This window comes from Trachemys scripta, chromosome 5 (assembly GCF_013100865.1).
Source record: "Trachemys scripta elegans isolate TJP31775 chromosome 5, CAS_Tse_1.0, whole genome shotgun sequence".
Classification (NCBI taxonomy): domain Eukaryota; kingdom Metazoa; phylum Chordata; order Testudines; family Emydidae; genus Trachemys; species Trachemys scripta.
The window spans coordinates 43,150,122-43,163,237 of NC_048302.1; the positions used below are offsets into that span (position 1 = coordinate 43,150,122).

At 41.0% G+C, this 13,116-nt stretch overlaps 1 protein-coding gene across 6 annotated transcripts in view; it reads left to right on the forward strand.

Annotated features, from left to right (window-relative positions):
* The window catches only part of INTU (inturned planar cell polarity protein), a 92,906-nt gene extending 79,790 nt beyond the window's left edge, over positions 1 to 13,116 (forward strand). For 4 of the 6 annotated variants that reach the window (XM_034771729.1, XM_034771728.1, XM_034771731.1 and 1 more), the window contains 5 exons: positions 261 to 358; positions 1,903 to 2,092; positions 2,598 to 2,693; positions 8,775 to 8,932; positions 10,914 to 13,116. In XM_034771729.1, the coding sequence (XP_034627620.1) occupies positions 261 to 358; positions 1,903 to 2,092; positions 2,598 to 2,693; positions 8,775 to 8,932; positions 10,914 to 11,025 (654 nt within the window). In that variant the 3' untranslated portion in view covers positions 11,026 to 13,116. The remainder of the gene's footprint in view (positions 1 to 260; positions 359 to 1,902; positions 2,093 to 2,597; positions 2,694 to 8,774; positions 8,933 to 10,913) is intronic. The other 2 variants (XM_034771734.1, XM_034771732.1) reach the window with 1 other exon arrangement.

A 13,116-nucleotide genomic window follows, 5' to 3' on the forward strand; every position in this document is an offset into this window, starting at 1 on the left:
CAAAAGTAATTGGAGAATTTTTCCAAAGATTATAAAAGCATAAGCAATATTGACCAAGGAAACTTGGTATACATTGAACATTGCTACCAGTTTGTTTTAGCCTGAAATAGACTTTACACTATAAAATACATTCTAAAAATTGCTGAAACTATTTAATTTTTTTAATACTTCCATTTTAAATAAATGATGTCATTGGCTGGATTTTGGTCCTTGATTAGATGTCCTTATTCTGTTAGTTTACTGTGCCATTTGTTTTTTAGGTCACTAAAAAGAAACATACCCTTCCAAATCCTTTTCATTTAGGAAACCTGAAAAAGAATCTTTCAGAGAAAGATACAGAACTCTATAATGCTGTCAAGTAAGAGATTATTGGTTTCGTTAAATATTTTATTTTTCAGACACCAAAATTCACCATTTTTGTCCAAAGGCATATGCAAATCACCAAAGGTTCTGAGTAAGGCTACAATTTTGTCATGGATATTTTTAGTAAAAATCAGGGACAGGTCACGGGCAATGACCAGAAATTCACAGAAGCCTTGACCTGTCCCTGACTTTTACTGAAAACATCCCTGACAAAATGGGGAGAAAGGAGGGTCCAGCACCCTGCCCCACTGCATGCAGCGGCAGGGAGTTGAGAGGGACCCCTGACCACAAGGCTAGGAGCTGGGGTGGGGGGTGGTCCCCTGCTGCCTAGCAGGGCTGGGAGCTGGAGAGAGGGTTCCCCCACTGCCTGTGACGACGGGAACTGTGGATCCCCTGCCACCCAGTAGGGATGGGATCTGCGGGGTCCCCACAGCTACCGCCAGCTGGAAAGCTCTGGGGAATCCCCCACTGCCCTGCAGGGCTGGGAGCTGTGGGGGGGCATCATAGTGGCTGGGAGCCATGGGGTGTACCCCACTGCTGCGGCGGCCGGGCTGCTGTGGAGCCCCAATGTCATGACGATTGCAGAAAGTCACAGAATCCGTGATTTCTGCAACCTCCATGACATACTTGTAGCCTTAGTTCTGTGTAGTTGACTTAATTTGAGCTTGTAACACCAGCCAAAAGTTTCCAATGCAAGGCTTCTGCAAAAGCAAAGTATCTGTGTCACAAACAGAGGAGACACAGTCACTGTGGTCAAGCAGGAAAACAGTTGGAGTTTTTTTTTTTTTTTTTACATTATTGTATACCCAGTTTTCCTTACTCCCTACAATATATCTAAATGACGAACACTCCCACTCCCACAATGCATTATTCTGAACACCACACATAGAGAGATAAGACACTAGGAATGTATTTTAACTAGGCTGCAACTTTATTAACATATCTGAGAAATTACCTGGCAATAATTTATCTAGTGCTGGTTGTTCTTCCTTCTGTAATTCCTGCCATCTTGGGGAAGGCTGCCCTAACCACTCCCTTCCACACCTTTAAACTGGCCCCAACACCATTGCTGTGACCCCACTGCCCTCCCCTCATCTGAGGGTTAAGGGTATGGGAGAAGAGGTGTTGCCCCTACCAGACATTAGGCTCTGCAGCCCAGCTCCCCACCTTCTTTAGGTGATACCCTCCCCTAATCCTGCTGCACCCTTCAATCCAGCCAATGAGCTAGGAAGCTCCCCTTATCCCTCCACACTCCTGCTCCTCAAACTGACAAGGAAACTGAGCTCAATACCCATTGTTATGCTACCTCTTTGGAGTAGGACAGTAACTCCCAGTTACCTCCATGATCACTTTTAAAATAATCGGTGTTAACAGTTTTAATTAGAAGGAAATATATCTTGTGTAGAAACAGGAAAATTTTGACAATGTCTGGTTCCATTCTCATACCATGTTACCACCAACAGAAAGCAATAAAGTGTAAGAGAGTATGTTGTCTAGCCAAAGTTTCATTCAAAATCACTTATTCTCTAATTTTTGAAGGTTGACATCTGGTCCTGAGAACACCCTCTTCCACTATATTTCTTTAGAAACAATGCAAGGAATCTTTATTACTCCTACGCACAAAGAAGTACAACAGCTCAGTGGATCCATCCACCCTCAGCTAATCAAGAATTTTCATCGTTGCTGTCTTTCAATTCGCTCCATTTTCCAGCAGGCTGTGATGAAAGAAGTAAGAAACGTTGTCTAATACAATTGTTTTCTTGTACCTTTTTGTACTTTGTACTTTGTACTTTGTACTTTTTCTTTACTTAAATCTCCTAGTTAATATTTTCAAGACTACTATCACTTCAGCATTTAAATAGTCCCCCAGTAGAAGATACTTTGTGAGCGTTCTTTTTAATTTACTAAGTGTTTTACTTATATGTACAGACTGCCTCTTTGACAGGCAGTCCAACCAAACATGCATGTCAAAAGAGCTTCACCTCCCCAAGACAGTGCTCTGAGAATCAGAGAATTAGATTGCTTTGTGGGATGTGGTGTTATGACTCCTGTACTGTCCATAATTTAGTAAAGAGTTTCACAGAAGGCCTTTAGGAGAGAATGGCAAGAGAGGAACTAAAATCATTTACCCACTCCTGCCTTCTACAAAAACAGTTTTTTTGTTGTTAATTTAGTCCTTTTGAAATATGCTAGCTTGACAACACAGGAGATTTAAGTTCTCTGTTTCTCCGCAGAAAGTGTATAGCATGTGCAGTGACGGTTTAAGCTCCCCTCTCCCCCCCGCCCTGCCACTGCGTTTCAACCCTGATCTGAAGAGACTATCTCTGAAGGTGAGAGGGTAGCTCATTCGCAGTCTCTTTGGCCTCCCTGCTAAAACTGCCAACAAATTGGCCAGCCATTAATGTTTGTAATGGTAGGTTTTTTAATGTGGACATCTATCCAGTAAAAAACACATTGCAACTACCAGCTCCTTTCAAGCATGTTGCCAAGTAATCTCTTCTAGGGGTATATCTACACTAGGAAATTAGGTCGAATTTATAGAATTCAATCTTTAGAAAGCGATTTTATACAGTCGATTGTGTATGTCCCCAATAAGCGCAGTAGGTCGGCGGAGTGCGTTCTCAGTACCGTAACTAGCATCGACTCATGGAGTGGTGCACTGTGGGTAGCTGTCCCACAGTCCCCACTGCACACTGGAATTCTGGGTTAAGCTCCCAATGCCTGATGGGGCAAAAACTTTTTCACGGGTGGTTTTGGGTACATGTCGTCAGATTCCCCTCCCTTTCTCCTTCCCTCCTAGAAAGCAACGGCAAACAATCTTTTCGCGCCTTTTTTCCTGGCGTACCTGTGCAGACACCATAGCACAGCAAGCATGGAGCCCGCTCAGCTCACCACTGCTGTTGTGAGCATTGTAGACACCTGACTCATTATCCTGCAGTATGTGCAGAACCTGGATATGAAACGCCAGCACGAGGACGACTGTGAGGAGGACATGGACACAGACATTCCTGAAAGCAAGGGATGTTGCAATTGGGACAGCATGGTGACAGTGGGGCAAGCTGATACAGTGGAACACCGATTCTGGCCCGGCAAACAAGCACAGACTGGTGAGACCGCATAGTGTTGCAGATATGGGATGATTCCCAGTGGCTGCGCAACTTTCACATGTGGAACTGTGTGAGTTGCTTTCCCCTGCCCTGAAGCGCAGGAGTACCAAGATCAGACCTGTCCTGACAGTTAAGAAGCGGGTAGCGATAGCCCTGTGGAAGCTTGCAACACTTAACTGCTACCAGTCAGTCAGGAATCAATTTGGAGAGGGAAAATCTACCGTGGGGGCTGCTGTGATCTAAGTAGCCAATGCAATCACTAACCTTCTGCTATCAAGGGTAGAGACTCTGGGAAATGTGCAGGTGATAGTGGATGGCTTTGCTGCAATGAGTTTCCGTAACTGTGGTGGGGGGATAGACGGAATGCATATCATCCCTATCTTGGCACCAGACAACCTTGCCAACCAGTACGTAAACCACAAGGGTACTTCTCAATGATGCTGCAAGCACTGGTGGATCACAAAGGACATTTCACTGACATCAACGTGGGATGACCAGGAAAGGTGCATGACACTCGCATCTTTAGGAACTCTGGGCTGTTTGAACAGCTGTGTGCATATGGGCCTCATCCACTTGAGACACTGTCTCTCTGCCATGTGAAATCATGGCAATTGTGATTATCTGAGTCACTTCAAGCTTTATCTGGGTGGAATCTGGTGCCAGGGTGTTTTTTAGCAAGGGATCCTTAGTTGTGAAAATCACATGAGGTCTTAAGTCATCAGAATTTGTACTTTGTGACTATCAGGATAAGCTGCAAAACATTCCTGTTCTCCCAGTCTTTTTTCTGGTAGTGGTGGATTAGTGGGAAGTTTGGATGGTGAGTCATGGAGAAGATCAGTGTTCTAACAGATTTAGGGTTGCCAACTGTTTAATCACGCAAACCCAAACACCCTTGCCACGCCCCTTCTGTGAGGCCCCACTCCCCTCACTCCATCCCCCCTTCCTCCGTTGCTCGTTCTTCCCCACCCTCATTCACTTTCACCGGGCTGGGGCAGGGGTTGGGGGTGCAGAAGGGAGTGTGGGCTCTCTTCTGGGGGGTGGGGCCAAGGGGTTCGGAATGTGGGAGGGGGCTCCAGGCTGTGCCTGGGGCAGGGGATTGGGGTGCAGGAGTGGGTGCAGGGTGCAAGCTCTGGGAGGGAGTATGGGTGCTGGAGGGGGCTGGGGTGTGGGAGGGGTGACGGGTGCAGGTTTTGGGAGGGAGTTTGGGTGCAGGAGGGAGCTCCGGGCTGGGGTAGAGGGTTGGGGTGCAGGAGGGTTGTGGGGTGCAGGTTCCGGCTGGGAGGCACTTACATTGGGCGGCTCCAAGGCAGCAGTGCAGCGGGGCTAAGGCAGGCTCCCTGCCTGCTCTGGCCCCGCGCCACTCCCAGAAGCAGCTGGCTCATCCCTGCGGCCCCTGGTGTGGAGGAGGCTCTGTGCACGCCAGTGCCCACAAGTTCCGCCCCTGCAGTTCTCATTGGGCGCAGTTCCTGTAGGAACGAGCCACCCGCTTCTGGGAGCAGCACAGTTCCAGGGCAAGGAGGAAGCCTGCCTTAGCCCCACTGTGCCACCAGACTTTCAGTGCCTAAAATCTCCCGGTTTGGCTTCAGTAACCTCAGAGATAGGGCGTAATTCCGGGAGACTCCCAGTGAAACCGGGAGGGTTGGCAAGCCTAGGCAGGTTTTTGAGGATATTAAGTTTTAAGAATTTCTGAAACCTGGGTATACTTAGTATTTGATCAAAAATTTGTTTTACTTACGGCTGTTGTTTAATCACAGTTAACTCACACGATTAACTCAAAAAAATTAATCGTGATTAAAAAAATTAATCGTGATTAATTACACTTTTAATCGCACTGTTAAACAATAGAATACCAATTGCAATTTATTAAATATTTTGGGTGCTTTTTTACATTTTCAAATATACTGATTTCAATTACAACACAGAATACAAAGGGTACAGTGCTCTTTATATGATTATTTTTATTACAGATATTTGCACTGTAAAAATGACAAAGAAATAGTATTTTTCAGTTCACCTCATACAAGTACTGAAGTGCAATCTCTATATTGTGCATGTGCAACTTGCAAATGTAGTTGTGGTTTTTTTTTTTTTTTTAACATAACTGCACTCAAACAATAACAGTAAAACTTTAGAGCTTACAAGTCCACTCAGTTCTACTTCTTGTTCAGCCAATCACTAAGACAAACAATCACTAAAACATTTATGGGAGATACTACTGCCCGCTTCTTATTTACAATGTCACCTGAAAGTGAGAACAGGCATTTGCATGGCATTTTTGTAGCTGGCACTGCAAGGTATTTATGTGCCAGATATACTAAACATTTGTGTGCCCCTTCATGCTTCGGCCACCATTCCAGAGGACATGCTTCCATGCTGATGACACTCGTTTAAAAAAAAAAATGCGTTAATTAAATTTGTGACTGAACTACAGTACTTGTATAAGGTAAATTGAAAAATACTAATTCTTTTGTTTTTTACAGTGCAAATATTTTTAATAAAAAATAAATATAAAGTGAGCACTGTACACTTTGTATTTTGTGTTGTAATTGAAATTAGTATATTGGAAAATTTAGTAAACATCCAAAACTATTTAAAATAAATGGCATTCTGTTCTTCTTTAACAATTCATTTTTTTAATCGCTTGACAGTCTTAGTTTTACTTTGTGTGTAATTCACCAAGATGCAAAATAATAGTAGATGCACACCAAAAAAACTAAAGAAATGAATGTTACATCTTTAGAGTCTTGGATTATAAATAGATCCACTGATGTGTGTCCAATACAATTTTTTTCTACAGTCCTGGTTTGTTTGTAGCAACTGTCAGTCATTACTGACAATCCATGACTAATTCCTTGAACTTTCCAACTCCTTTGAGGGCAAAAACTTTACATTTTGTCATAAATATACGTGGATGTTGTATACCTTTTTTTTTAAGCTCTTAGAAGTAGCAGACAGAGCAGTTAGTGAGAAAGAAGTAATCCCAAGCTATTGACCAGGTGGCATTCCCTCACCATGCTGCCTGTAGGCAAAAATGTACTTTAATTTTCTCAAATGGTGAGGAATGGAAAGCACTGGTACAGATTGAATGAATGCAGTTTGCAAATAGCAGTGAAGTCTTCCTTCAAGTTTGTTTGTAGTTTGGAGGTGTGAGGCGTGTGTACCTAAGAGGTCTTTCCAAATTGGACTGTTACTCCAGACATAAATCTGTTAGGATTGCTTAATACTTAGAAAAATACCCTAATAGTGAGAATTTTTTCATCAACTGTACATAAATTGAGGCTCTGTTGACTAGAATCTTGGCTGCAAATTAGTTTATACCTTTGGTACTTCTATAGGGAGGTATAGAAATCCAAAAGCTGAAAAAAGGAGAATTTTGGTTTTGCATATAAGCAATTAAAATAACACAAGTTGAAAAACCTTTTCTTTTAAGTTCAGATTGTCTTTGGTCACAACTAACAAGTACACAACATATTTCAGTAACACATATAGCAATACTTCATAACTTCATATACAATGATGGTACAGTACATACAATCCAACGGGATATTAATGTTCAGCAAATCAAGACTTCTTAAATGACGCTTCACAAGGCATACTTTGTACAAAACATATCATAATCATATCACAGTGGTGAATATGGGGGTTCCAGGGGGTTACTTTGAGGTACAGTGTGTCACAGTTCTGATCAGTGTATAAATGTGGAGGGGAAGGAATTTTAATGCTCATGAAAGTACAGTACTAATAGACTCATAGACTCATAGACTCATAGACTTTAAGGTCAGAAGGGACCATTATGATCATCTGGTCTGACCCCCTGCATGCTGCAGGCCATAAAACCGTCCCTACCCCTTCCCTGGACTCTGCTGTTGAAGTCCCCAATCCTGTTTTAGGTGACTTCAATTGGCAGAAACCCTCCTGCTAGAGATCCCTGCCCCATGCTGCGGAGGAAGGCGAAAAACCTCCAGAGGCTCAGCCAATCTGCCCTGGAGGAAAATTCCTTCCCGACCCCAAATATGGCGATCAGTAAGACCCCGAGCATATAGGCAAGAGTCTCCAGCCTGACCCCTGTCAGCCATTATACAATTTACCTACCATTTCTTGGTTTTCCTTGACTACTATGTTTTACCATTAAACCATTCCCTCCATAAATTTATCTAACTTAATCTTAAAACCAGACAGGTCCGTCGCCCCCACCGTTTCCCTCGGAAGGCCGTTCCAATATTTCACCCCTCTGACGTACATAACTCTGCCAATACACCTTATTCCTGATTTACAAGTTCCCTGCCCTTCCTGTCCTTGTTACTTTCTGAATGAGTAGTATAAATGATGCCAGATTATGGATGGTGGACAAACATCAAATGGAAAATTGGATAAGACAACTACACATTTTTATTTGAGAGAAGTATTTGGAATGCGAGCTGATATATATATTTATAGCTTGTTTGGTGACCTTAGGTCTTCAAAGTGGCAACATCGGCATGACCAGACTGTGACAGGCAGCTCTTCTCTGCAGTAATGGTAGACGCTCTAGGGAGGGGCTGTATTTGAAGTCCCATACTCTGTGTTTCATTCTCCACTATTGCATTAGTGAGCAGTGTTTCAGAAGTTTACTGTATCAACTCTGGAAAGAAGCACAGTTTGAGCAGTTAAAAACCTCTCGACCACATGGGTATCCACTGTTCTGTTAATCCAGTACTGATGGGCTTTACATCTTTGTCCCTCCCTTTGCTGGTAGACATGAGGTTCCTCTTCTGATATTTTCCATTAGCAATCTTTTCCCCCCAGCCCCTCCCAACTCAGCAAGTTGAATGTCTGCCACCCCTGTTGGCAAACTTGCAATACTACAGCCAAGTTGAAAGTCCTGTCATCTGTTTCTGCCTAAGACAAACAGAAGTCCTTCCAGGCTTTCTCTGTATATTTTCCTTTCCAGGGAGGCCTCTTTTCCTCTCCCTTCAACCTAGCAGCAGCTCTGAAGGAGAAGGGGTCGTTGCAAGGTTCCAGGGGAAATGGGGAATTCCCCCAGCCATTTGGGGGGAGGGATAGCTCAGTGGTTTGAGCATTGGCCTGCTAAACCCAGGGTTGTGAGTTCAATCCTTGAGGGGGCCACTTAGGGATCTGGGGCAAAATCAGTACTTGGTCCTGCTAGTGAAGGCAGGGGGCTGGACTCAATGACCTTTCAAGGTCCCTTCCAGTTCTAGGAGATGGGATATCTCCATTAATTTATTTATTTGCAGTTCATTAGCCTTCTGTTTATGCAGAAAAAATACTTCATGCTATATTAACATTTAATTTGCTATTTTACAGAAAAAGAAAAATGCAGACAGTGGGAGCAATTCAGAGTCCAGAAAAGCAAGTTCTGACCTCAGTCTAGTGAGAGAACATGGGGTTTTGTTTGAGTGTTCCCCTGATAACTGGACTGACCAGAAGAAACCACCACCAACTATGACTTACTGGGTTGTAGGGTAAGTAGAAAGAAACTTACTCGGGTTTAAATTCAGATGTATCTATCTATCATAGAGTTTTCTATAGCAGCCACCACTATTGTAGCTGTGTCTTGATATTCTGGTATCTTGCGCTATCTTGTGTTTTCTTTGTTCTCCTTCTAACCTCTCAGACCTCTGCACTGTCCCCACTTTGCAAGTGAATCATACCTATGCTGCTATTCCAGCACACAACTCTTATTCAGTGGTGTGGGGAAATGAACGATGGAAATGCACAAAATTCAGAGGGGATGAAAAGAGAAGTGAACAATTTTAACTATTATTGGGGAGAACATATTTGAGATATTAAACTACCAATCCACTTGCAACATTTTGTAAAGCCATCTTTATTTCAATGTGCTTTCAAATACAAACACGTGAAATTAAACTCTGCCATTATCATTGTAAATGGATTATAATTACTTTTCTGTTGTTGGTTATATTAAGTGTTAATTATTTTTTCTTAAGTGATCTTCAAATTGATCTTCAGTTGGGTTCTGGTGGGTATGGTCCTTATTGCACAACTGTCTCGTGCTTATTTGTATAGCCTGGCATCACACAGTGCTAGAGTCTGTCAAGTAAATATTAAACATCAAACCTATTCTATAGCAGGAAGATAATTATAGTGTAACTTGAACAGTTATGACTGTAGCAAATTTTATAATTGTTTAGGTCCTCGGCATTAGGCCATATTCTATAACCACCACTTGTCTACATCCTTCTTCTCCCACCATAGCAGACCACAGCCTTTACTGTCAGCATTATAGCTTCAGTAATCAGAAAGTAGGATCACGATCTGTTAATCAACAACAGTAATTCCTTCTTTGTCTCTTTCATTCTATCTTTGGTGTCCTGTTAGGATAGAAGAAGAAAAAGAAGGAAGACTGAGGTTCCCAGTGAGCCATAATTTCAACGTGCCAGCAGCAAATTAGTAAGGGCACGGGGCTGGCTTGGAGTTTATTTACTGTAGTTGATTGATTCACTGAAGTTGTGTCCTCAATTGTGGAGCTATAAAGCCAATAGTAAAGGCTTTTGCCCAGCTAGCTTGGGAGAAGACGACCACAAACCAGCTTACCATTGAATAATCTTCCCAACATCGCATTTCAGTGTGTGGCACAAACTCTTGTTTCTAAAGCATTTAGAGTGAATGTAACCTAATAATAATTAATAAATAATGAATTTGGTCTGGAATCATAATTTTAGAAGTTCTTATGATCAACTCTTATCTCTGTTACAAAGGATGTCAATTTATAGTACTGCCAATTTCCCTTCAACTCAAATATTTAAAAAAAAAGAAAAGAAAAATTCCTATATACTACTGAAGACAAATAAGTGTATGTAACTACTTAGTGTGAGCATCTATAATGCTATTAGGATTAAAAAGGTTAAAATCCTGGGTACAGTTTAAACTCTTACTAGCCCTGTTAAGAAAAGCTTCAGTTTTCCAGTTTCAGCATGCTCAATGTGTGACATCAGGTGAAACTCAGTACCACTTGTGGAGAAAACTACTGTGCTCACATATTAATAACTTAATGGTTTTGGTTCCCACCCGGTAGGCAACCAGAGAGCTGACATGTAGGAATGTACCTGCTGAAAAAAACAATATTACATTTAAAAGGATGTGAATACTATATAGTTTTCTTCTCAAGCACTCTTGTGAGTGTAGCTTGAGAGCACAGAGATTTGAAATATTGCAGAGAACCCAGTATCATGGGAATGAATATTGAGAACATGAAGAACTTTTGCCCTATAGAGTCTTGAAGAAAACTGAGTAGAGGTGAAATTTAAATTGTTTTAAATATCTAATAAATGGGAACTAAAAGATTTCCAGAACTGTGGAAATCTGCTATTAGTCTTGGTTTGCAATTACTTTCAACATGCTATTGAAATCTTGTAAAACACAAATAGAATTTCTAGAATGGTGACCGCCTCCCTCTGACACTGGATTTTTGTTTTTCTCCAGGAGACTCTTCCTACATCCAAAACCTCAGGAGTTTTATGTCTGTTTTCATGATTCAGTCACAGAAGTTGCTGTTGAACTGGCTTTTAAACTGTCCTTTGGCTTAGCTACATAGATGTGCTTCCTGACTAAACAGCAGTCTTGAACAGTGCTGGAATCCATCTAAAGCACTTAAATATAACCAGAAATGGAGTAAATTGTGATGCCCTTCTGTGTGTTCTTTTGAAGTGCTTTAAAAAGATAAATCTGCCTTGTGAACTAGCTCTGTTAAACACTGAAGTAACACGTTATTGCTGATTTACTACATCATCAGCTACCTACGGGAGATGATGTTTTTGGGAGAAGCAAAAATATTAATTTTAGATACAGTCAAATGGATCATGATGAATAAAAAGATGGAATTACTTATCCTGAGTGTAGCTTTACTACATAAAACATTAGCATAACATGTACATTCCAGTAATGTCCAATGTCTAATATCAAGTGCAAAATATTACACTTGATATACTGTCTAGATATTTGGCAGTCAGCAGTGGAAAAAACATAACTTTCCCTGGTAATTAAGCACATGAAGCTCTGAAGGCATGAACAATTTTTACAATGGTTTTAGTACTCCTCTGTTAATCAAAATGAAAGGAAAACCAAAAGCATCTGGATTAGGGGCTACAAAACACACAAAATTAGCATGTTATTTTTTTTATCCATTGTGATCTTTCATACAGCCAAGGGCTATAATAATATTGATATTTTAATAGATTTCATGAATAGCATTGTAAATAACGAAGTACTACATTTGTTATAGAGTAATTTTGATTGTTATGAAAGTATAACCGGTACGAAAATATGTGAAAAAAGGCTTTAACTGGTGGTTTTGTTTCTGAAAGCTAGGCACGAACATAAATATTTTTATATGATGTTGATGCTGTTATAATAAAGAATTTTGTATATTTGTAGGGGGAAAACTGTGTGCCTTCTATATTTTTTGTACACACTCATCCATTTTCTGGTTTGTCACATTAGGCAATATTAGTTTGGTTAGCCTTGTTTTGGTTTACAGTAGGATATTTTTCTTCATATACCTATTGACTATCCTATAAAAAACATTCATATGAGGCAAATGGAAACAAAACTCTTGCAAAACCAAGGTGTCTTCTACAAAGTCCATCTTTCCTACAAACCATTGGAAGTTTTGTAATCCACAGGCCTGCTATTTTCAACAGCTTTCTTAAAAGCTGGTTTTATTTAGAATGTATGTTTTTAGTCCCCGTTTCTCTTTCTCTCTCCCACCCCCCCAACCCTAACACTTGGTGCTGGCTTCTCGGGGACCATCTCATCACATTCCATGTCAACAGTTGAACTGTTCTTTCTGGTTCTGTCATCGCTGGTTGCTTTTCTTGGTTTGCCCAGCAAGAGAATGCAAGCTATTCAAGTGCATGATTAAACTTAAAGTTGCATTTTAAGCCGTATGGTTGGATAACTCAAGCTGAAGAATGTTGAAGAAATCAAAGGTAATTGCAGTCAGCTGTCATTTTCAAATATATTTCTTGGGTCTTGTCTGCGTGTAAAAATTGTACCAGTTTAACTAAATCGATTCATATTAGGCAAGCACTTATATGCTGAAATAAAAGAAGGGATACAGGTACAAACAGAAGCATGTCTTTGCTAGATTCAAGTGATACTTGTGAAAGTGGCCATCTTGAAAATGTTGGTCTTAATCTCTCTGCATCTGTGTTCCCCATCTGCAGAATGAGGATCGCCACAGAGATGTGATTTGAGGTTTACTTTATTGTTTGTAAAGTACATGTACTATTACTGATGTGTGTACAGCATTTTGGAAAGGCAAAATGCTTCAAAACTACTTTAAAACTACTTAGTGTTAAACTGTATGAGGGATTGTTTTGCAGATGGAAGAAGGAGCTTAGAAAAAAGGAAAACAATCTTTACTACACTGCTTCCAGTTGAAGAAGCCCCGTTGATGACAATCCATCAAATTTTTAAAGGTATTTAGGTACCTAACTCCCAAACCAATGGGAGATAGGCACCTAAATACATTTAAAAATCTGGCCGCATTTGTTGTACTGAATAAATTTAAACATACTCTGTACGGAAACAGAGGGAAAATTCAAGTATTAGCTCTGTAAGACAAATAGTTCCATAATTATTTGCTGGTGTACAAGACTGTGCCTGAGCTAAATAAAAGTTTAAA